Consider the following 23,297-nt stretch of genomic DNA (forward strand, 5'->3'; position numbering starts at 1 on the left):
GTTCAGTGGTTAAACTAACTACAAAATAAGAACTAGTCATTTAGATGGCTGTCAAAGCTACCAGTCGTTCTTAATTGCCTTCTAGGAATCTGGAATTCACTTTTCTCACACACGTTTATACCCACAAACACACACACACACACACACACACACACACACACACACACACACACACACACACACACACACACACACACACACACACACACACACACACACACACACACGTACGCACATATACACACTTGCCTGTGCAGTTGCAGATGGTGAGATTGGGGAGAATGAAAAGACCCTTATGTACCAGGGAACCTTATGTATCTGTCACCTGTCACTGTGTCCCCTCGACCAATCAGGTGAGCGGGATGAACTTTTAACCCCCGCCCCAAACCCCAACCAAAACATAGAATGGCAAATGGACACAGATGAGAGTACACACCACACACACACATACACACACACACACACACGCACGCACGCACGCACACACACACACACACACACACACACACACACACACACACACACACACACACACACACACACACACACACGCAGGGCAACATTTCTTGATTGGATTGAGGCCGCTTTCCCTTACTCAGCACTGGGCCGGATTATATCGAGTTATGGGGGGATGGACAGATGGAGGAAGGAGGGAGGGAGGGAGGGAGGGAGGGAGGGAGGGAGGGAGGGATGGAGGGAGGGAGGGAAAGAAAGAAAGAAAGAAAGAAAGAAAGAAAGAAAGAAAGAAAGAAAGAAAGAAAGAAAGAAAGAAAGAAAGAAAGAAAGAAAGAAAGAAAGAAAGAAAGAGAAAGAAAGAAAGAAAGAAAGAAAGAAAGAAAGAAAGAAAGAAAGAAAGAAAGACTTGCGGCATGGGGACAAGTCTCCTCCGAGACAGCCGGGGGTCACACAGTGCCCATCATATCCTTTATTAATCACTTTCTTTAGAAATGGCAGCAATACAAAAGCACAGTTGAACTGTATTGCTTACTCCTCCCTTCTAGCAAGACATCTCATTTGAACTGGAAAAATTATCGTCCTCCCTCATTTGGCAGGTGGATTTGTGCTGTTATGTATTGTTTAAAAGTGGAAAAGATAAAATATACATTGCGGGGATCAAGTGGAAAGTTTGATGTGGTGTGGCAGCCTTTTATTTCTTACATGGAACGGTTGACTATGTCTCTCACTTCCTGAAATAATGACTTTGTATTGTATTGTAACGGTTGTGTATTGAGAAGAGCTCTGTGAACTGTTTTTCTGTTTTCTTGGTTTTGTTTTGTTTGTGTGCTTATGTCTGTTACGTCTGTAATGTCTACTGTAACGTCTAAAACTTTAACAAACACATTGACTAAAAAAATTTAAGAAATGGCGGCAATAGGTCACTGGAGATGTTTAGCAGAAGCAACGTGTGGGTGACCTCCCACTCCTCTGTTCTCATCGCCCCCAGTCAGGATTTATACGGGTTGCAGTCATTCAGCAATGTGGTCAATGGGGAGTAGATCCATCTATTTTTCTGGGTATACAGTAGCATGCTTTGGAAATATACACCCAGCCTTCTTAAAGCTCCAATCTGGATTTTCTTTTGGTCATAAAAATGTGGGGCATGCACATACATTACTGAATTTTTTTTCCAGATGAATGGTAAAATGTGTTTTTTGGAATTTTCTTAACCAAGTAAACAAAACCCTTACAGCCACGAAATACACCAAATCTAATTTAAAACGATTATTTGTGCTCAATCAATCAATCGACTGGAGAATGAAAACACGTCTCATTACTGGTGGTGGGGACACCCGTTTGTTTACATTTAGATTACAGATTGAGCATATCACTGTGCCACTTTGGTCATTTAAATTCAGTCCATCCAGGTGGAAACCTTTCACAGAATCTACTGCACACTTATACTTGAACCCAGGTTCCTGGTCATTATTTTGGACCCCTTCCTTAGAGGCCACAACTATGGTGGCAAACCTCTAACTGTGCTTTATGTTCATGGACACATCTATATGACCGTGTGGGAAATTACTGTTGTGGTAGAAGCTGAGAAAAAAGGTGGATATCTACTAGACACTCCCAACAGTGAGCTTATTATGTTTTAAAGAAGCTTTGAGGTTATGTATATGATGTAATAAGAGTTTTTGCTGTGGTTTTATTTGTCATGAAGACAGACAGACAGACAGACAGACAGACAGACAGACAGACAGACAGACAGACAGACAGACAGACAGACAGACAGACAGACAGACAGACAGACAGACAGACACACAGACAGACAGACACACAGACAGACACACACATAAAGAGTGAAGGTGTAGCTTTAATCCTTTATCCACTCCGTCAGCAGAGAAACAGCTGAGGTATTTTAAGAGACAAAGATGGATTACCAACCTGGAGACTGGAGATTACACAAACACACAAACACACACACACACACACACACACACACACACACACACACACACACACACGCAGGCACGCACACACGCACGCACACACACACACACACACACACACACACACACACACACACACACACACACACACACACACACACACACACACACACACACACAAACACACACAAACACACATATCCTGCAGACCTATCATTCATCTCCATGTGCTGCACAAAGAAGTACGTTGTCATTTGAACTGAATGACCCTTGTCACTTCAACACATTTCCTAATGTTCGCAGATACAAAATGTCTCATTTACATACACAAATGATGGATTTTATTGGAAAATGATTTAATCTTATGAACAGAACTAGTACAATTAACTAACATGATTCAATTCAGAAATGCAATGAACATGAAGGGACGTTTGATAGAAATATCCTTTGCATAGTAGGCTATTATACACAATTATCCTCCCAGATGAGCACTTGTAACAATAGTAGCATATTCTAGAACTTCACACATCTATCCAACTTCTATGCAGAATGACAGAAACATTTTGTTTAATAAAACATTATTGGGATAGTATTAAAACTAATTTAAAATGGCCACATGACAAGCTCACAATCCTTAACTCATATCCAAATACCATTTAGCAATTAGGCTATGAGATCTATTATTCACTTAAAAACCTTTGAAACAAATAGCAAACAATTCTAAATTGAAACATGGCTAACAAGAAAAAGTAAGAAAGAAAGAAAGAAAGAAAGAAAGAAAGAAAGAAAGAAAGAAAGAAAGAAAGAAAGAAAGAAAGAAAGAAAGAAAGAAAGAAAGAAAGAAAGAAAGAAAGAAAGAAAGAAAGAAAGAAAGAAAGCAATCTTAATGCAACATGGCAACAATATGTCAAACAAGAAGATAGATACCAATTTCGTCTCTGTGTATTCAGTAGAAAACTATCCGACTGCAAGCTAGCCTAGCTTAGCACAAATGAATGGAGGCAGATACGGAGCACTATAGGCTAGCCTAAAACTCCGGGAGAGGTGTTTTTGGCCAACCGCTATAGGCTAGCTGGTCCGTATCTGCTTCCATTAATTTGTGGTAAGCTATAGGCTAGCTTGCAGCCAGATGAACACACAGAGAGGAAATATATCTATCTTCTTGTCTGACTCTGGAGAAGACGGTAAGCGCATTTCACGTAATGTTGCCATGTTGCTTAAGCAGGACAGGAGGGGAGGATGTTGTTAGACGTAGGCTTTAGTATCTGCCTCAGATCTAGAAGTGGCTGTGTAGACTGTCTGCTTCTGCTGGCCGGCATGGTAGCCCCTGAAACACAGAGTAGAGGATCATTTACATTTAGTAATTTAGCTTAGGGGTGGACGGTATGGTCTAAAATTTATATCACGGTATAATTTGAAGCATAGACGGTAACGGTATATATCACGGTATCATCGTTTTTGATAAAAAAAGTTTTTTTATTTTATATAAATTTTTTTATAATTTTTTTTTTATAAAATATATATATTATATAATTAGACTTGTACTGGTATTATCTGCGAGACATCGCCACCACGCAACAAGCTCCACTGTCTGTGTGTACTCTAGTAGCCTCCAGCTACAGCCAGGATTCTCCGGAGCTGCACCTGGACCTATACTCTAGTAGCCTCGAGCAGAGCTACGGCCAGGATTCTCCGGCGCTGCACCTGGACCCTATTGTATTGGTATTATAACGTTAGCAAGCCCTCAGCTCGAATACGCATCGAATCAGTGTTATAAGACATTGATATCATGAGCTATCTGTAGCTACTGCATATATAACGTTAATACAACGCCTCAGTGAATTATTTAGTTCAATTGGTCATTTCGTTTTGAACGGTGAACTAACTTGCGTTAACGTGAGCTAACAGGTAGCATACACGTCTCTAGTACTAGACTTTGTGGAGCGTTTGTTGATGTCAGGAGCTATCGGTAGCTGGCCGACTAGATACCGTTCGGTTAGACCAGTGGTTCCCAAAGTCGGGGTCGCGACCCAAAGGTGGGCCGCGAGCAGCCACGGGTGGGCCGCGAGATGATTAAAAAAAAAAAAAAAATATTATTATTTTTTTTTGTCAGGCCACTGAACTTAGAAGCAGGCCAGGACAGTGTTTCTAGTTGTATTCTAAAATTCTATTCTATTGTATTCTAAAATGTGACTATATGGTTTTATATTAACTTAATAAATAAACAAAAACGAAAAATCTACTTATTTCAATGAACATTTCAAACTAAATAACAGATTATGCACATAAAACGCTGAAAACAACCGAAGCAACAATAGTATTTTAATGAGACTATTATTATTATCATTATTATTTTGCAACAAGTTAGCCCTCTCATAAATAGCACATATAAATGAATAACTAACTTGAACTAACTTAATAGGCTTGAAGTGATATTTGGCTTAAAAAATCGGTCGCCTCGCAAAAAAAAAAAAAAAAAAGGCCAGACGATGTGCATTGGGCCGCGGCTCTCTGACGCCTTATTTTCTGGGCCCTGGCCTGAAAAGTTTGGGAACCCCTGGGTTAGACAATGCCCCATCATGTATTAAACTAAAAGTGAATAGTTGACTGGGTCATTTTGTAACGGTAGCTAAGCTAACGTTAGCTCAGGGAGACGCCGACAGCTCCCGTGTCCCGTCCCACTAGACTACTAGACCCGTGTTTACATGCGTGCGGTAGGGGCTGGCACGCCCACTGCGCGAAGCCTCCTAAATAACTTTTTCCAGTTCGCACATATCTATTATCTATGACTAATTCTATCTATTTTTAGGGGCAAATGCGAGTGAAATAGTCGCGCTGTGGTTACATGACGTCATTGCTATTTTAGAGCTGCACTACCGGTTACACGGTATACTCAAAATCCATACCGTAGAGCAAATTCATACCGTTTATACCATATACCGTTTATACCGTCCACCCCTAATTTAGCTGATACTTTTATCCAACACAATAATTGTGTACAACAAGTCAGCAGTAGGGGTAATAGGGTTAGTACGGGGCTAAGGGTAATTGGTATTTTTTGTCTAGCAGTGCCGAACTTGAGTGCTACATTCTAAGTGCATAGTAGTAGTATAGCCATATTAGCATAGTAGGTAGTAGTATAGGCATAGTAGCATAGTACATGGTAGTAGTATCGACATAATAGCATAGTACATAATATAATTTGTATTCAGATATTGATTGTGTGTTTATAGTCAGAGAAGAATCAGAACAGCAGAAGAGGTGACAGCCAAAGACCTTGAATGGATAGAAACAGCTTGGTAATTCCTTTCATTACACCTAAGATGGCTTTCATAAAATGTCCATAGTGTTGCGGAAAGAAGCATTGTTTCATACGTGTGTAACGGATATGTGGCGCGATAGTGTGACTATGGCACATAGAAGTGTGTAAAACTCACTCCCCAGAGGCATATAAACCGAGCGCTTAGGGGGGAATTCCCTTCTTGGCGCAACGGTTTGTTATGTCGGCCCCGGTGCAGACGCCCGGGGTTCGACTCCCACTCGAGGCACGGTCGAATTTCGTGGCAGGTGCTAGGTGGCACCTGCTACACGTGGACACAAATTGTCCAAACATTTTGATTTTGACCAAAAATGTCCAAAGCTTTTCTGAGTCTCGTACAAAACAGACGCTGATTTCTATATGACAACAGTATCATACATGCACACTGTCAAATAACCAATCAAAAAGGTAGATTTGAGTTATTAATTTATATTGTATATCATGGTGCTTTAAAGTTTATTACAAACTGTAGAGCCCTTACTTAATTGAAATAGGATTACATGGCTTCCCTGCACTTTCACTGTAAAGCACTTTTGACAGTGTGTCACAGATTAAATAATTGTGGAATAAGATCAAAGAGCAGTGCAGACAAAACAAGTGCAAGAGACAACCGAACGGAAAGGCTGCAATCAAAATGAGTTAAACAATGAAAACGAGAAATGAAACTATACTGAAAGTCGAGTATTGGCAGAAATACAAGTTCTATCATTTGTTTAGTGTGGCAGCCAGGTGACGGGGGATGTCCTTACCCTTTTTTACCATCAGAAACCCTCTTACATGCACAGCAAAGAAGAGCTCCGCCTAGCATGCCCAGGGAGGCCCCGCCCCAGCCCATGAAGAGCCCGGTGCCCAGCTCAAACCTGCAGACACACAATAACACTCATCAAAACATTACTAAACACATTCATGTTTGTTGTTCTGTCTTTAGATAGGAGGTGACTCACCTTGTGTTATTTACACATTGTAGATAATGTTTGCATTAATTAACACGTTGTTTTTAGAGTGTGTGTAGACAATGCATGCATTAATTAACTAATCTTTTTTAGAGTGTCGATAATGTAGGCATTAATTATTAAATCTTTTTTTTAGAGTGTAAATAATTAACACATCTTTACTAGTATCTAGTGTAGATACTAGAGTGTCAACTTACTTTATACCGCCATAATATGGGTTGTTGAAGTCTTCCACAACTCTAGAGGCGTACCAGGACACGGCCACCATGGTACAGAGACCTGCGGGACACACAGAGGCAGAAGAAGAATTCAAGGAGTGGGATATATATATATATATTCCATTTAATCACTTGTTATACTTGTTACACTGTATATTACACTTTACTGTTGCCTTGCACTTTGGTTAGCTGTATAATGACAATATATTTGAATCTAATCTAATGTAAATACATAATTTGTCTTCAAATCTTCAAGTAACACATAAACAAAAGGGCAGCCCCACCACCAAAATATGGATTATTAAATATTGATTTACTGAGCTCTTATTACGACAGTATATCGCAGTTAACGCTGTCTCATCACCCACTCCCACCCCCCCCCCCCCCCCCCTCCTACAGCCCTGTAACAACCCCAACCCACTCCCCCCTCCTTCCGTACATGGCGCTGCCTATGACGGCTGCCAGTCTGTTTGCAGTGGTGAATACGCATATGTTTGTCTCAAGGCTCTGTACCATTATTACTATCTAAAATGTAATAATTGTGGAATATTACTGTAATGAGCTGTATGTGTATGATCCAAGCGTCCTACGATCCTCATAGGAGCATAACAGAAAAAAGCATTCCATGTGAAGGTATTCTGTATTTTTACATGTCAACTAATAAAGAAACTTGAAACTTGAACTTGAAACTTAAACTTGAAATTATACTCCATTTTATAGATGTTTATATGTGAAATATCTGTGAATATTGGGACTAAAATAGACATGTGTTTTGAGTTATGATGGGTAAAGAAAATCCCCAAAAGCTTGTTTTCCATCTTCAAGTCAAACTTGGCAAAAAGCATTATTGACAATATTTTTTCAGGGGAGCTCATATCTTAAAGGAGCACACCAACATTATGGGAAATGCGATTTCCTCTGTGCATTCAGTAGAAAGCTAGCCTAGCTTAGCACAAATGAATGGAAGTGGATATGTACCACTAGCCTAGAGTGACATCATCATAATGACATCACACATTCAAACTATTTAGCTCAATAACTCTCGAACAGTTTATAGTTTTGGTATACAGGATGTGTGAGATCTTGCGCTTTATTTTTTGGTGTGAGTGTTCTTTTAAATGAAAGGAATTCAGGAATGAATTGAATTACTGAAAAAGGGTGTAACGCAGTATAACGCTACACATTAAGACACATTAATCCTCTTAAGCTGCAACGTCACTCATATGGGACGTTTTTCGGACTTTTTGCAACCGGCACTTTGGCGACCCCTAGTGGCTCGGGTGTGCATATTTTGTAATACAATATATATATCGAATTGAAGGCTTATTTGTTGTCTGTCGATAGCGACAAAATCCGACAAAATCCGTTCAGCGGTTCTCGAGTTACATGCCGGTATTTGAGGCTTGTGCAAAGTACACGGTATTGCGCAAAATACCACTCCCGACTCCGTCAATCTAGATCCGATCTCTAAAATTATTGTGGATCGTTATAGCCAATGAGTGTGGCTTTCCAATGATACCCCACATGGGGATCTACATAAAAAAAACAAAAAAACACGACTACTACTAGTACTACATAAGGCTTCAGGCTATGGCTCCGTCTGGATTTGTAAGCCATACCTACCACCTTCTGGGGAAATACTACCTCTGGACTACTAACTACTACAGAAAAACTTTAGTAACAAGTTTTTTTACAACTCAAGTTCAGACCTATGTTACTCTATTACGTCAGCACTAAAAGTGCATTTTTTTCTGGAATCAGAAACTTCAGAATGTCATCTTTCAAAATAGACCAGGCACATGCATGTGCTATAAGTATAAAGTATGTTGTTTTGGTTTGCAAAAAAAGTATGCAGTCCTCAAAAACGAAAACGAAAATGGCCAATTTTGGAGGCGCCCCAATGACAAAATAATATAGACCTATTTCTAACATGACAACATAAACATTTATGTTGTCATGTTAGAAATAGGTCTATTTTATTTTTTGTAATAATGTTATAATTAGAATGTTATTAATGGGCCCAAATGTATTTCCTATAACTATAATTTAACTGACAGGAAATAAACTGGGACCAAAGCTGTTCCCCTAGCAACAGACGTTTCCCGCCTTATTGCATTAGTAAACATTGCAACAGGAAATACACTTTTTATGGTTGTTTTAGAACATTATTATTGTCACTTGTGATTCATTATTTGCTTCGTTTACAACACGTCATGGATACCGGTTCATTCCGTTTTCTCCTCATCTGAATCTCACCAGAGAGAATGGCGAGGGCTCCACCGGAGACGGCGATCTTGGCCTTGCTCTGCTCCGTGGCGCTGCCGATCTTAATGCACTTGAGGCCCAGCAGGGCCACGATCATGCAGCCCAGACCCATGAGCAGAGAGATTATCATCAGAGCTCGACATGCCTGCACGTGGCCTGTAGGGGGCACCAAAAACATAGCTGCATGAAGGCTTAGAAGATCATCAGAGCTCGACATGCCTTGTATTTTGTACTTTTAGGTTGTACTTTAGGTTGTACTTTAGTTTGTATATTGTATATTTTGTATAGTGTTTGGACTTAATTAAACTTTTTTACTGTATGAAGCACATTCTCAGGGGGCTCATACAGAACTAAGCATTTCACTGTAATGTACATGTACTTTATACGTGACAAATACTTGAAACGTATCATACCACAAAAGCTCATGTCAGTTATATCCAGCATAACTGTACTAGATCTCATTGTAGTTAGTGCTCCTATGACCAAAATAAAACGTACTCAAGTAGAAGTAAATACTTAAAAAAAGAAAATCGAGACTAAATGGATGAATGAGTGAATGAATAGGATACTTTCCACCTCTGGCTATCATACCACCAGGTGTCAGGACTTTTTCAGATTAGCCTACTTAAATTAAAATACTAAAGCACACATCACTAAAATAATGGGTTAGGATATTGGATATTAGGAAAAACAAAAACATCTTAAGATAGTCAGTAACTTCAACCATATCCCATAGTTTTCCATTCATGTAAAGGAAACAGTGAATTAAAGGAGTCAGTGCAGATGACGTATTGCCGGTCTGATACATAGGCCTATTTCCTTCCATTTTGTCAATGGATTATGGAGGCTCAAAATGGTATCCTTAACTGATAATGTTATGTCATACATTAGAAGAGAAGAAATAATAAAAAAATAAAACACAAAAAAGAAGAGAAGAAATTATGAATGAATTAAATAGATTAACAAAAAACAATATACTGTATCTGCTGTAATCATTAATAGAATTATCATTATCGTAGGCGGGGGAAATGTTGGCAACCACCTTTGGACACCTGATTAAAAAATGTGCCTTAACAAATCAAGTTTAAAATGGTGGTCCATGTTTGATCCACCATCATTATGAAAAATGTTTGTATTTGTATTTAACCCATCTGTGTCATTGTAATAGCGGCCAGCGTTTAGTTCTTACCAGGGAGGCCAAGCAGGGAATCGAAGTCCCGACACTCAGCGATGCCCGAGCTGTCTTCGGCGCAGGAGTGCCACAGGTTCTCGTACTGCCGATTGGAGATGATGACGCTGCCAGAGACGGACGACACCTTCCAGTAGTCATTGGCGAGTGCCGCTCCCGTCACCAGCCAGCTGGCTATACACAAGAAGAACCCAGTCGCTTCTATAGCCGTCGACATACTTCAAAGACAAAAAATTGTATTTAAAAAAAAAAGGCAGAAAACACTTGATTAGCCTGAGAGGCCCAGAAGTATCCAAAGGCCAAAGCAATTGGACCCTATCAAATATGTATCTAAAATTAATCCCCAAAACAGGACCTATAAGATCACAAAGGCAAATGTAAATTCTCTTTAGTAAGGTCTTTGGAAGCTTTCACCTCTACCCTGACGCTGTGCGTTGTGTCTCGTATCTAAGGTCTCCGGCTCTGACAAGGACTTTACACCGTAGCCAAGGGCCATAAAAGTGAACCGCGCCCTGCAGGTCCCTCTCCTCTCCCTACACGCATTATTGATTAATGGTGGTGATGATCACAACAGAAGCACCTCACAGCCACACCTAAACCAACCTCGATAATACTCACTTAAACCAACCTCGATACTCACTGTGGCAGACTGGCTGGAACGGTGCTGGAAGGCCGTTATGTATCGACCAAGGTACTGAGCGACACAGTCTATCAGTGAGCTGGATGCAATCCCTAGAGGGGAGAGAACAGATGGTGGAGGTAAACGGTACTCTATGCCCCCCCTCACAGTGAGCTGTGGTGTTCCACAAGGAAGCATATTAGGACCGTTAACTGTTTCTAATTTATGCAAATTACATGTCGTCAGCAGGGCCGGATTAACGACCGGGCCGTCCGGGCCGCGGCCCGTGGGCCTCTAGTGATGAGGGGCCTCAAAAAAAAAAAAAAAAAATTTTAATCTTTATTTTTTTTGGAGGCCCATCGTCACTAGAGGCCTTTTGGAGGCCCCTCGTCACAAGAGGCCCCAAATTAGTATTATAATTTTTTTAACTTTTATTTTTTATTTTTTTGGAGGCCCCTCGTCACTCGAGGCCTTTTGGAGGCCCCTCGTCACTAGAGGCCCCAAATTATTATTATTTATTTTTTTACTTTTATTTAATTTTTTTGGAGGCCCCTCGTCACTAGAGGCCCCACATTTTATTTTTATTTTTTTTCTTATTTTGGAGATCGATGTCATACTGTGACACTGAAATGAAAACATATTTCATCAACTAAAATATTTAGTCAACAAAAATATTTCATCAACTAAAATATACAGTACGTCACACCCTGCCGTCTGTGGGTGGCTAATCTTGAGTATTTTTTCTCCTCTTCATAAGAGTTTGAGGTTTTCCGTTTGAGGTAAAAACAGCAATAAAAAGTCAAAACTTGCATCTCCACATCCCAGCCCCGACGCCTGAATACTTTTACCAACGGATTTCCAGTTCCGCGTTCGCGTTCTGCGCTCTGATTGGCCACTGACGCTTCTGGTAGCGCCAATCGTGTGACGCCTCTTTCTTTCACCGGTTAAGCTTAGGCACTCTTTCGAAGTTGGTTAAGGTTAGAGTTTGTCTTAGAGCAGGGCGATAGAACACCAGCCCTGATTCCATACTCTAACCTTAACCAACTTCAAAAGAGTCGCCTAAGAAACGTCATACATACATACATACATACATACATACATACATACATACATACATACATACATACATACATACATACATACATACATACATACATACATACATCAGCCCCACCCCCACCTAATAGACAGTCCCCTCCCCACCGTATGTAATGTATATATTCTCTCCCCACCATATGTATATTTCTCTCCCACCCACCCACCCCCTCCTAATGTACAGTCCCCTCCCCATCATATGTATATACTCTCTGTCAGGATCTATGGGTAACAGTACTGTATATTTGCATATCATATATGTCACAAATGTAACAGTACTATATACCTGTATGTCATGTATGTCCCTATGCCATAAATGTCATGATGTCATATATGTTGTGCATGTCATACATGTCACTATGAATTGAAAATGGGGGACCCTGATGTAAACAAGACAAACGTCTTTCTCTGGTCTGCATCCCCTTAACAATTGTGTGTATTGAGCTGTACTGTATTATTTGTACCCATTCTGCAATCTGTTAAATACAATTTTCATTAATTCATTAATTCACAGACAGTAACACAGGACAAAAACACATTTCAACCCCCTCCCTTCCCTAATTATAATTTAAATTGACATTCACGTAAAAGTAAGCTTACTATTCTAATATTATATTCTTGTCTCCAAAGTGTGTGCATGTTTTTTTTCTTCCTGAGGATGGCGCCATCCCCCCATCTAAACATGATGTGTTTCTTTTCTCTTCTTGATTGATTGATTGAAAACTTTATTAACAGATTGTAGAATGGGTACAGTACAGTACTGGACAACTGTACAAGCAAAACTGTACATTGGAATATTGACAAAACCATACTTGGTAATTTACTGTACATTGGAGGGGGTTGTGTTAGGACATTTACAGGGGCCAGTTTCAAATTGCAGTCTCCCGTAGGTGTTCTTTGAGAGCGTTTTTGAAAGTGGGTAGTGATTCACATTCCTTTACAGTTTTGGATAGGGCGTTCCACATTGATGTGGCATAATTGTGAAACGTGTTTAGTCCCTTGTTTGAGCCGAATCTGGGTTTAACATGATTTGTGGAGCTCCCTCTGGTGTTGTGATCGTGGTATTCACTGACCTTTGGGAAGTATTTTGACATGTACATGGGTACCTTGGTCATGTAGTGTATCTTGTAGACCAGGCCCATTGCAAGTTGCTGTACTCTGTCGTCTACTCTAAGCCATCCTAGGTTGTCAAAGTGGGCAGGGGTGATCAAAGTCCTTTTAGCTTGGCCCTCAGAGCCCACCACTTCTAAATATTCTATATATTTTTTAAAGTGACATATAAAAACGCCACTGTGCATGCACGTGTATGTGTGTGTGGGGGGGCCTCCACAAGAATCTGGCCCAGGGGCCTCTGAAGTCTTAATCTGGCCTTGGTCGTCAGCTTGTGACTGCAACTTGTTCCTGTTCGCGGACGACTCAGCCCTGCTGGTCTCTGACAGGAACAAGTTACAGGTTGAAAAAACCCTCAGCTCGGAACTCGGCAGAATCTACACCTGGCTCGCTGATAACAAACGATCATTACACCTGGGTAAAACAGAGTCCATTCTCTTCGGTTCAAAAAACAAACTCAGCAAGACCGACGGCTTCTCAGATGCAGTGGGTGACAATATTGTCACAAGATGAAATTACATACCTGGGTTCAGGCACGTGCACACATAGAGCCCAAGGGGTGCTTGAGCACCTGCCTTTTTGAGCCTCATAAAAAAATAAGTGCCCTTTAAAAAAAAAATTTATAATAATATTTTCTTTTTACCGTTACGCATATAGACTGCCGTTCCAACTGAAAAATGTCAGGATAGAATCAAAATATTAGGTAAAGAGAGAGATGTCCCATATTCCATTGCAGTTTGCACGGCCTCCTCAGCGTGCCTCTCCGCGGACCTATATATTTTATGCATAGCGTGGGTGGTGATGATGATGATGATAGAAACCTCTGTGGCGCATACAGTTGAATGCTGGTATTACACTAATTGAGGGACACGAAGAAGTCAAGTCCGATGTATCTCATATATATATATTCTTTTATTTTTTGTATCATTGCATTTGGGCTGTGGGGGGTGCTTAATGTCTGAAGGAGTCGACTGAAGACTTCTTGTCCTCTGCGAAAGCATGCAATTGGTCCACTGATGGATAGATCTTGTTTGTCTAGTGTGTGTTCATTAGACGGAAGAAATCCTCTTTCAGTGCCTTGATTGATTGATTGATTGAAAAGTTTATTAACAGATTGCAGAATGGGTACAGTACAGTACAGCTCAATACATACAATTGTTAAGGGGATGCAGACCAGAGAAAGACTTTCGTCTTGTTTACATCAGGGTCCCCCATTTTCAATTCATCATAACATATATGACATACATGACATACAGATAGACAGTACTGCTACATCTATACATTTATGACATATCAGATTTGCAAATACAGTACTGTTTGTGATACAAAAGTGTCCAGAAAAAGAGTGTATATACATTTGACGTAGAAACTGTACATTGGAGGAGGTTGGGTGGGTGGGGTGGGGTTGGGTGGGTGGGTGGGGGCTGTACATTGGAGGTGGGGGGGGGGGGGGTTGTGTAGGGGGGGGACACACATTGTACCTCTGTGCCCGTTTTCGTAGCCTCTCCGGTATGCATGCCATTAGCGTTAGTCATGCTTATAGGCCTCTTTGCTTTCGGAAAGAATGATTATTAAAAAAAAATATATTATAATATTTGACTGAGAGATTGGCTGTCAACTACAGCTCCTTTCGATCGATTAGTCGACTATTCGACTAGTCGGGATCAACCCTAATACACAGTACACATGAGATGTTTACAGTCAGAGGTGGAGAGTCACGGCAGGGCAGCTCTGGAGACACAGAACACATCACTAAGTCTCATGTCTGATTATCACATGTCCACTTGATCCCTCAACGCCACACACACACCACATAATGTACTCACTACACCTAAAAACACAACCATGTCAGTGGCCAGTGGTGCTGCTGGCCAACAGTATAAGCTCCCAGTGGGAATGTGTGGACTAAGCAGGGCGTTGCTGACAAAAAGCATCTGTGCTCAGCGAACCTATCCTGGGCAAATAAAAGGGAAAAGAAAACTAGAAAAACAAGGATGTGTGGTCTTAGCTCTATCTCCTAAAGCTCTGCTGATCCAGCTGGTCCTGAACCGACAATTCTGAAGGATGTGTGGTCTCCGCTCTATCTGATCCAGCTGGTCCCGAACCGACAATTCTGAAGGATGTGTGGTCTCCGCTCTATCTGATCCAGCTGGTCCCGAACCGACAATTCTGAAGGATGTGTGGTCTCCGCTCTATCTGATCCAGCTGGTCCCGAACCGACAACGTATTATAATTTTTTTTTCTCCTTCTTTTTCCGTTTTTCTCCCATCCCAATGTTAGTCGTTATGCCAATTCCCAATCCCCTTCCTGGTCGTTGCGCACTCTACCCCCTACCGTCGGTCTGGGAGGGCGGAGACTATCACATGCTTCCTCCGACACATGTGTATCCAGCCCACCGCTTCTTTTCACCTGGCAGCGCGGACTCTCACTGGGAGAGTGTAACGTGTGGAAGGTCACACTACCTCTCCTAGATCCTTCCCTTGCTGTGCAGGCGCCCCGACCGAACTGTAGGAGTCGCTGTTTACAACGACCAGGACCCACCCTCGCCGGGTTTCCCACCCTCTAACACTGCCAATTGTGTTAGTATGGACGGTCGGCCAACCCGGAAGCACCACAGCTGGATTCGATCACACTGTCTCTGTGGTGGTAGACAGACGCTTAGTCCGCTGCACTACCCGGTCGCCCCCGAACCGACAATTCTGAAGGGTGTGGTCTCCGCTCTATTTGATCCAGCTGGTCCCGAACCGACAATTCTGAAGGATGTGTGGTCTCCGCTCTATCTGGTCCAGCTGGTCCTGAACCGACAATTCTGAAGGATGTGTGGTCTCCGCTCTATCTGATCCAGCTGGTCCCGAACCTCCACTGAGGTGGAGGAGGAGAAGTGATGGTTTTTCATTCGACTTTAGAGCAGATAAATGAGTCATAGGCATAGATGTGAAACAGAAATAGAGTATACCATGGTAATTGCTATGAAACCAAGATAATGGTTTTATGACCATGCATTTCCCCTGAGCCTGTACTATTGTAAGTAGAAATAGTTCACACACTGCTGTTAGGGTTCATTTATTTATCTTGCAACCGTCTGTGTTTTATAGAATTAATATTTATAGAATATACAGGAATTAAGAAATTTGAATACAATACTTTATAGAATACAGAGGCATGTAACCTATAAGATGTAGGTATGAGTTTAAACATGCACAGGACAAACAGGAAATTATAAAAGACATCCTCTGTACACTATGTGGGAAGTTAGCTTCTAACCACACGTAGTATGTGTCCAGTAAACACATGGCTTCTAACCACACGTAGTATGTGTCCAGTAAACACATGGCTTCTAACCACACGTAGTATGTGTCCAGTAAACACATGGCTTCTAACCACACGTAGTATGTGTCCAGTAAACACATGGCGTCTAACCACACATAGTATGTGTCCAGTAAACACATGGCTTCTAACCACACCTAGTATGTGTCCAGTATACACATGGCTTCTAACCATACATAGTATGTGGTAAACACATGGCTTCTAACCACACATAGTATGTGTCCAGTATACACATGGCTTCTAACCACACTTAGTATGTGTCCAGTAAACACATGAGTAGGGTATATCTGCAGTGCCGCAGCCCCATACATAGGAGGGGCCTGTACTGTGCGTTGGGGGCCTGTACTGTGCGGTGCACTACTGTGCATGCGAGAAACAAAGTAACATATAGGACACTAGAAACATAAAGTAACATACGGAACATAAAGTAACATACGGAAAATAGGACCTAATGTCCAAAATATGTTTCTCTTAAACTGAATATCAATTGGATTAGGAGTAACCAAATAAAGCATTCAATGCAACCAATTGTCTATTGACTAGAATTTTTATCTACTGAATATCAATTGGATTACCAGCCCTGACTGTTACTCTAAGCTTAACCTCTTCTGGATGAGGGCCTAAATTTAAGCCTTAGACTAGATTAGAATTACTTTACTTTGTTTCTCGCATGCGCAGTAGTGCACCGCACAATACAGGCCCCCAACGCACAGTACAGGCCCCTCCTATGTATGGGGCTGCGGCACTGCAGTTTTATGCTATTGAAACACATGGCTTCTAACCACACACATGGCTTCTAACAACACTTAGTATGTGTCAACTAAACTGATTCCAATTTTATGTTCAAATACTATTCCCGGTTTGGGTTTTTCTCTAAGATTATTAATTAATTAATTATTTGATAATTGGTGTTATTATGGTGTGTTATTTTATTGTTGTTGTTGTTACTATTATTATGTATTTATTTATTAACAAAATTCATGGTGTTGTTTAACCTTCTGTGTATTGTCACAGTGAAAGGGTTAACCTTCTGTAGTGTGGCAGTGAAAGGGTTAAGAAATAAAAACAAGAGGCACCTCTTGACTGGATACATTTGATTTGATTTGATTTGATTAGACATTTAAAAAAAATACAAGATTCCAGAAAAACGTCAAGGATGCTACACAAAAAAGTCAAGACTTATTTCCATTGTGGTCCTTGGTCTCAGACAGACAAGCAATACAAAACATGACCTTAAATAACGATAGGTTATGTATATAACCTAGTTATATGAGTACTGGCTGAGCGTCCTGCTATTCGCCATCGAGATATACCTCATCTCCAGTACCTAGTGTACTCCATCAACGAATAAAACAAATACACCCAGCACCTGCCAGGCCCCGCCCTAGTGACGTACTATATAGCACTAGGCGTGGTCACCACTCGCTCTTCCTCGGAAAACCGTTTCCAAAAGAAAAGTTTCCCCAAGGGACCTCAGGGCAAGCTAAGAGCAGGACGCTCAGCCAGTACTCATATAACTAGGTTATATACATAACCTATCGTTATATAGTCGTACTGGCGAATCGCGTCCTGCTCTTCGCCATCGAGATATGGGGACAGAGCAGACGCGAGGACCGACAAATGTACCCCCTGAGGACCCGAAAGCCCACATCAGGGGGGAGGGGAGTCCCGTCACCCCTCCTTCCTAGTGAAGAGGGGGCGGCAGTCAACTCCACCCAAGTGCGAAAAAGAGGGAACTAGAACCTCTTAAACGCACAGCACAGGCGGGACCATGTGTGACACAACACATTGTGGCCCACACCCACACACCCCTGCTACCCCACCGAAGGACGGGAAGCAGAAGAGGTTCTAGACCTCAGAACCGCCTGGGAGACAGAACCCCCGGTCATGTCCATGAGGTAAAACCTTACGAAGGGACCCGGTGAGGACCATGAAGCCGCAGCACAGATGTCCTCCACCGAGGCCCCACCCAGCAGGGCGGCACAGGCCGCCACCCCACGAGTGGAGTGCGCCCTGACGCCCCCAGGGGGAGCCAGCCCGGCCAACATGTAGCAAAGGGCAATGCCCTCGCACAACCAATGGGACAGGCGCTGTTTCGACAGTGCCTTACCAGCACGAGAGCCACCGTAACAGACAAAGAGCTGATCGGTAGCCCTGAGGCCCTGAGTACGGCTGAGGTAAATCCCCAAAGCCCGGACCGGACATGACAGGTGAAGGCCCGCCTCCAACTCACTAGCGTGAGGAGGCGGATGAAACGCCTGAACCATAATATCCCTGGAGCGGAAAGAACTCCGGATATTTTTTGGCACGAAGGCTGGATTAGGCCGCAGAGTGGCACCGCTATCGAACGAATAGACAGATACTCTGGCCGCACCGAGAGAGCACAAAGCTCACCCACGCGCTTAGCAGAGGTGATGGCCAGCAAGAACGCAGTCTTGAACGACAGCTGTTCCAACGGCGCTTGCTCAAGAGGCTCAAACGGGGCCTCGGACAACCGACCGAGGACCAATTGAAGATCCCAACTCAGAGCCAGAGAACGTTTCACCGGCTTAAAGCGCCGAGCGGCAAGCAGTAAATACTTCACAAGAGGGTGGCCTTACACCACTCTTGGAAAATACGCCGCCTACCCGCGTAACCCGCGATAGTGGAGGGAGCATGCGCGTTCCGGATGGTACCAACCACAGAAGGATCCATCCTCTCCAGACTCACCCTCTCACCAGCCAAACCATCAGCGGCTGGCCCAGCACAGGGAACTAACACAGAGACCCGTGCGCTTGAGAGAGGGCCCGCGATGACCAAGGAACAGGCCATGACGGAGATACCAAGAGCTCGATCAGGACCGGGAACCACACAGCTGCGCCCCGGTCCGGCGCAATCAGGATCAAGGACCTGCGCTCCTCAACGTACCCGCCCCAACAACTGACCTAACAGATGTATGGGGGAAAGAATCCCAGGCGGCACGGCATCGGTCCCAGACCTGCCTGACTACTGTATGTCCGGACGTAATCCCCACCCGTCAGGGTGAGGACCACCCCACGACATCACACCTGTACCCACATTCACCCTGCCAGGGATGTGGAGAGCCCTCAGGCCGCGCAGATGGAGAACGCCCATAGCCAGCCGCCCGCCGCCCGGTGCAGACGGGGGGAGCGTACTCCTCCCTGTCTGTCGATATACGACGCTGACGTCGTATTGTCCGTCCTGATCAAACACCGTTTGAGGACCAGAAGGACCGCTTTCAATACCAACACATTGAACGTAGCGCAGACCGGGCAGCATGGCTTGCCAGCTGCCCCCTACTGCGTTGGCCCGACGCGTCTCCAACGAGGGAGGCGTCGGTGAAAAACATGACGTGTGACAGCCTACTGCCCATGGGGACCCCAGGCCCTCCCCAGGGGCGAGGTCCCCCAGTACTGACACGGGAACCTTAGCCGCTTCCACTTGCCTCTCACCGGGTCTATTTCCATACTGGAAAAGAACCACCTCCGTAACCTCCTCCTGGGGTGAAGAGGAGGCCAAGAGGGACCACGGAATGAGCAGATGCCATCATACCGAGCAGGCGTATCACGGACAGCGCCGTAACCGTCCTAGGACGGAACCTCCCGAGCGTGTCGACAACACGCTCTGAGAGGGATGTCCATAGCACTCCACCCCTTGACTGGGAAGAGGAGTACTCTACTTCCAGTCTACAGCAACCCCAGGCTGGTAGGAAACCTGCGTGGTATGAGACCTGACGATCCACCTTGACCGCCAAGGACCAGAACGTTGTCAGGGCAGAATACACTTCGTAACCCCTGACGACGCAGAGGCCCCAGTGCGGCCTCCACACACTTGGTGAAGATGCGGGGAGCCAGAGAAAAGCCGAACGGCAGCCTCTGGTACTCATACGCTAACCCTGCAAAGGAAGCGTAGGTAAGCCCTAGGATGGAAGATCGGGGATGCGAATACGCATCCTACAGGTCTATGGAGGAGAACCAGACCCCCACCTGACAGTGTTCAACAGGTAGGAGACGATCCAAAAAATGCTGAACCTTCCCATGGGACAGGTCCAGCATGGGTCTGACACCCCCCCTCCCGATTTCTCAGGCACCAGAGAACACCGGGAGGAAAATGCCACGACGATGGCTTGCTTCGTCCACAGAGATTGGATCTCGTTGACTGGTGACCCTGACAATAGGGTCTGTACCAAACCCGAAAACGGGTGGGGTTGTGTAAATACAAGTCCCCGCATCAGCGTTCTCTCCATCCACCTCGACATATGGTACTGCTGTAGCCACATGTGATGACACTCCCAACGCACCCGCCGCCATGTGGCGCAGGTCCGCTAGGAACTGTAGATAGGCGGCCCGGTTTTGAACCTTGGAATACGCAGGTCAGCAATGCTGGCTCTGGTGTTATGGGTATGCATGTCCCTGTTCCACTGAAAATAATTTGTAAGATAAGAGGGGGCCCTATTATTATAAATGTTGTGAACATGGTGAAGCACCTCTTGACTGGATACATGGTGAAGCACCTCTTGACTAGAGACTTGATGAAAACACCTCTCGACTAGAGACAAGCACCTCTTGACTAGAGACTTGGTGAAGCACCTCTTGACTAGAGACTTGGTGAAGCACCTTGACTAGAGACTTGATGAAAACACCTCTCGACTAGAGACAAGCACCTCTTGACTAGAGACTTGGTGAAGCACCTCTTGACTAGAGACTTGATGAATGCACCTCTTGACTAGAGACTTGATGAACGCACCTCTTGACTAGAGACTTGGTGAGAGACTGAGAGCACCTCTTGACTGGAGACTTGGTGAAAGCATTCTTGACTCTACCACATACTTGGTGAAGCACCTCTTGACTAGAGACTTGGTGAAGCACCTCTTGACTTATCCTAGAGACTTGGTGAAAGTACCTCTCGACTTATCCCAGAGACTTGGTGAAAGTACCTCTCGACTTATCCTAGAGACTTTGTGAAGTACCTCTTGACTTATCGTGCGTTTGGTCAAAGTAAAGGACATTTTCGAGTTTACCACCAGGAAGTTGCACTCGAATGGTAAATACCAGTGGTAAACTCAGGCAGGTTGTTGTGATGTTTCACTGACCCTTCATCTTTTGTGGCACAAATATATTTTATTATGAACATGGAGTATCATGAGACATCCTCAGAAATATGATGTTGACATGCTGGGATTCCTAAAAATCCCAAACATCTCTGACTTGACCAGGACTGCACCATTATCCCAGATATTTGGTAAAAGCGCCTCTTGACTTATCCCAAAGACTTGGTGAACTAAATTAACCCAATGATAAAAACAAGTTGTTAGAGGTTAGAAGTCCAGAGAAATCGTATGGTTTTAGGGCGATTCAAAGATTGGCTCAATGGGATATACTGACCAGGAACTGTTTGAATCTGAATATAAAACATGAAGAACTTTACCACTACTACATGGTTCTAGTAAAGAGAAGTATCATTGGCTATGTTCACACTGCAAGCCTTAGTGTTCAATTCTGATTTATTGCTTAGATTATTTTGTTTGGCTCTTCACATAATCTTTTTAATGTGGCCAATATCAGATTCCAGTGTGAACTGGTCACGCTCAATAACTGACCCGCATGTGCAAATGAACAATAGCGAAGATGGATGTAAACATGGAGGACACTGAAGTGACAGTTTATGGTTTAATTTATGATGTGCAGTGGAGGCCAACTAATTCATGAGCATAATGATAATGGGCGGGGAGGAGGTGAAAGAGCCATGTCTTCTTTTCAATATGCTTTCAAACACATTATGATATGTCCCCTCAAGTTTTGCTTTGACAGAAATATCACCCCAAATAAACACCTCAATGGCTCTCCACTGATCACCTCCATCACAGCTGTCTTTGTCTTCCATGTTTGTATACACTGAGTGACACCCACCACAGAATTGTGATGAATGTCAATCTAGAGTTATGTAAAAAGGATGAATTATACTGTTCAGACTGAGTTTGCATTGCAAAAAAATCAGACCTGTATCCGATTTAGAACCACATATGAAAGTGGTCCAAATCTGAATAGAAAAGATCAGAATCACTGTGATTTGTGCTGTTCACACTGTCATTAAAAAGACAGATCTGAGTCACATATGAGCCAAAAATGCAGTGTGAACGTAGCCATTGATACTGGATGATTCAGTGAGGATACCGACTGTAATAGTACATTACGACCAGAAGGACATATGGGAGTCATGCATATGTCATTGGTAATGATCAGGTTGTTAAGTGTGGTTAATCATTTATCACCCCCCCCCCCCCCCCCTAGTTTCATGGTAAAAAAAAAAAAAAAAAAAGGGAAGAAAATAAAAGCCATCAGGGCAGAGTGTGTTTGTGGGCCATGGGGGTTTATAGCTTTATGGCTTCAGTTAATGGTTGATCATCATGAGAGTCCAAAGTCTGCTCTGTCTCGCTCTCTGCAGTTCCTTGAATGTAGACTAGTATCACAAGCTACTGTAAGGCCGACCCAAGAGCTGCAGCTGTTTGTGAATAAAAAAACCTTATATTTCAATACAGATCGATTGAATCCATGAACACAGCGGCAATAGAAAAGGGGGCCAAGTTCACGTCACTTTCCTTCCGGCCGTGTCCTAAAAGTCTGTGCCGACCAACTGGCCCCGGTATTCACTGACATCTTCAACCTGTCCTTGGAACAGGCTGTCATCCCCACCTGTCTGAAGAAGTCCACCATCATCCCTGTACCCAAAAAATCTACGCCCGCTTGCCTCAACGACTACCGCCCTGTAGCCCTCACCTCCATAGCCATGAAGTGCTTTGAGAAGCTAGTGAA

The 23,297-nt window shown here is 43.3% G+C and overlaps 1 protein-coding gene across 1 annotated transcript; it reads right to left on the reverse strand.

Annotated features, from left to right (window-relative positions):
- Positions 1-3,635: 3,635 nt before the first annotated feature.
- cldn15la (claudin 15-like a) lies at positions 3,636-10,551 on the reverse strand (the record flags this gene model as incomplete). The annotated part of the gene is made up of 5 exons (XM_084327777.1): positions 3,636-3,717; positions 6,459-6,569; positions 6,860-6,941; positions 9,137-9,301; positions 10,335-10,551. 5 exons carry the CDS (start codon positions 10,549-10,551, stop codon positions 3,636-3,638), a joined length of 657 nt encoding a protein of 218 aa, XP_084183903.1.
- Positions 10,552-23,297: the final 12,746 nt, after the last annotated feature.

This window comes from Notolepis coatsorum (assembly GCF_963971535.1).
Source record: "Notolepis coatsorum genome assembly, chromosome: 13".
Lineage (NCBI taxonomy): Eukaryota > Metazoa > Chordata > Actinopteri > Aulopiformes > Paralepididae > Notolepis > Notolepis coatsorum.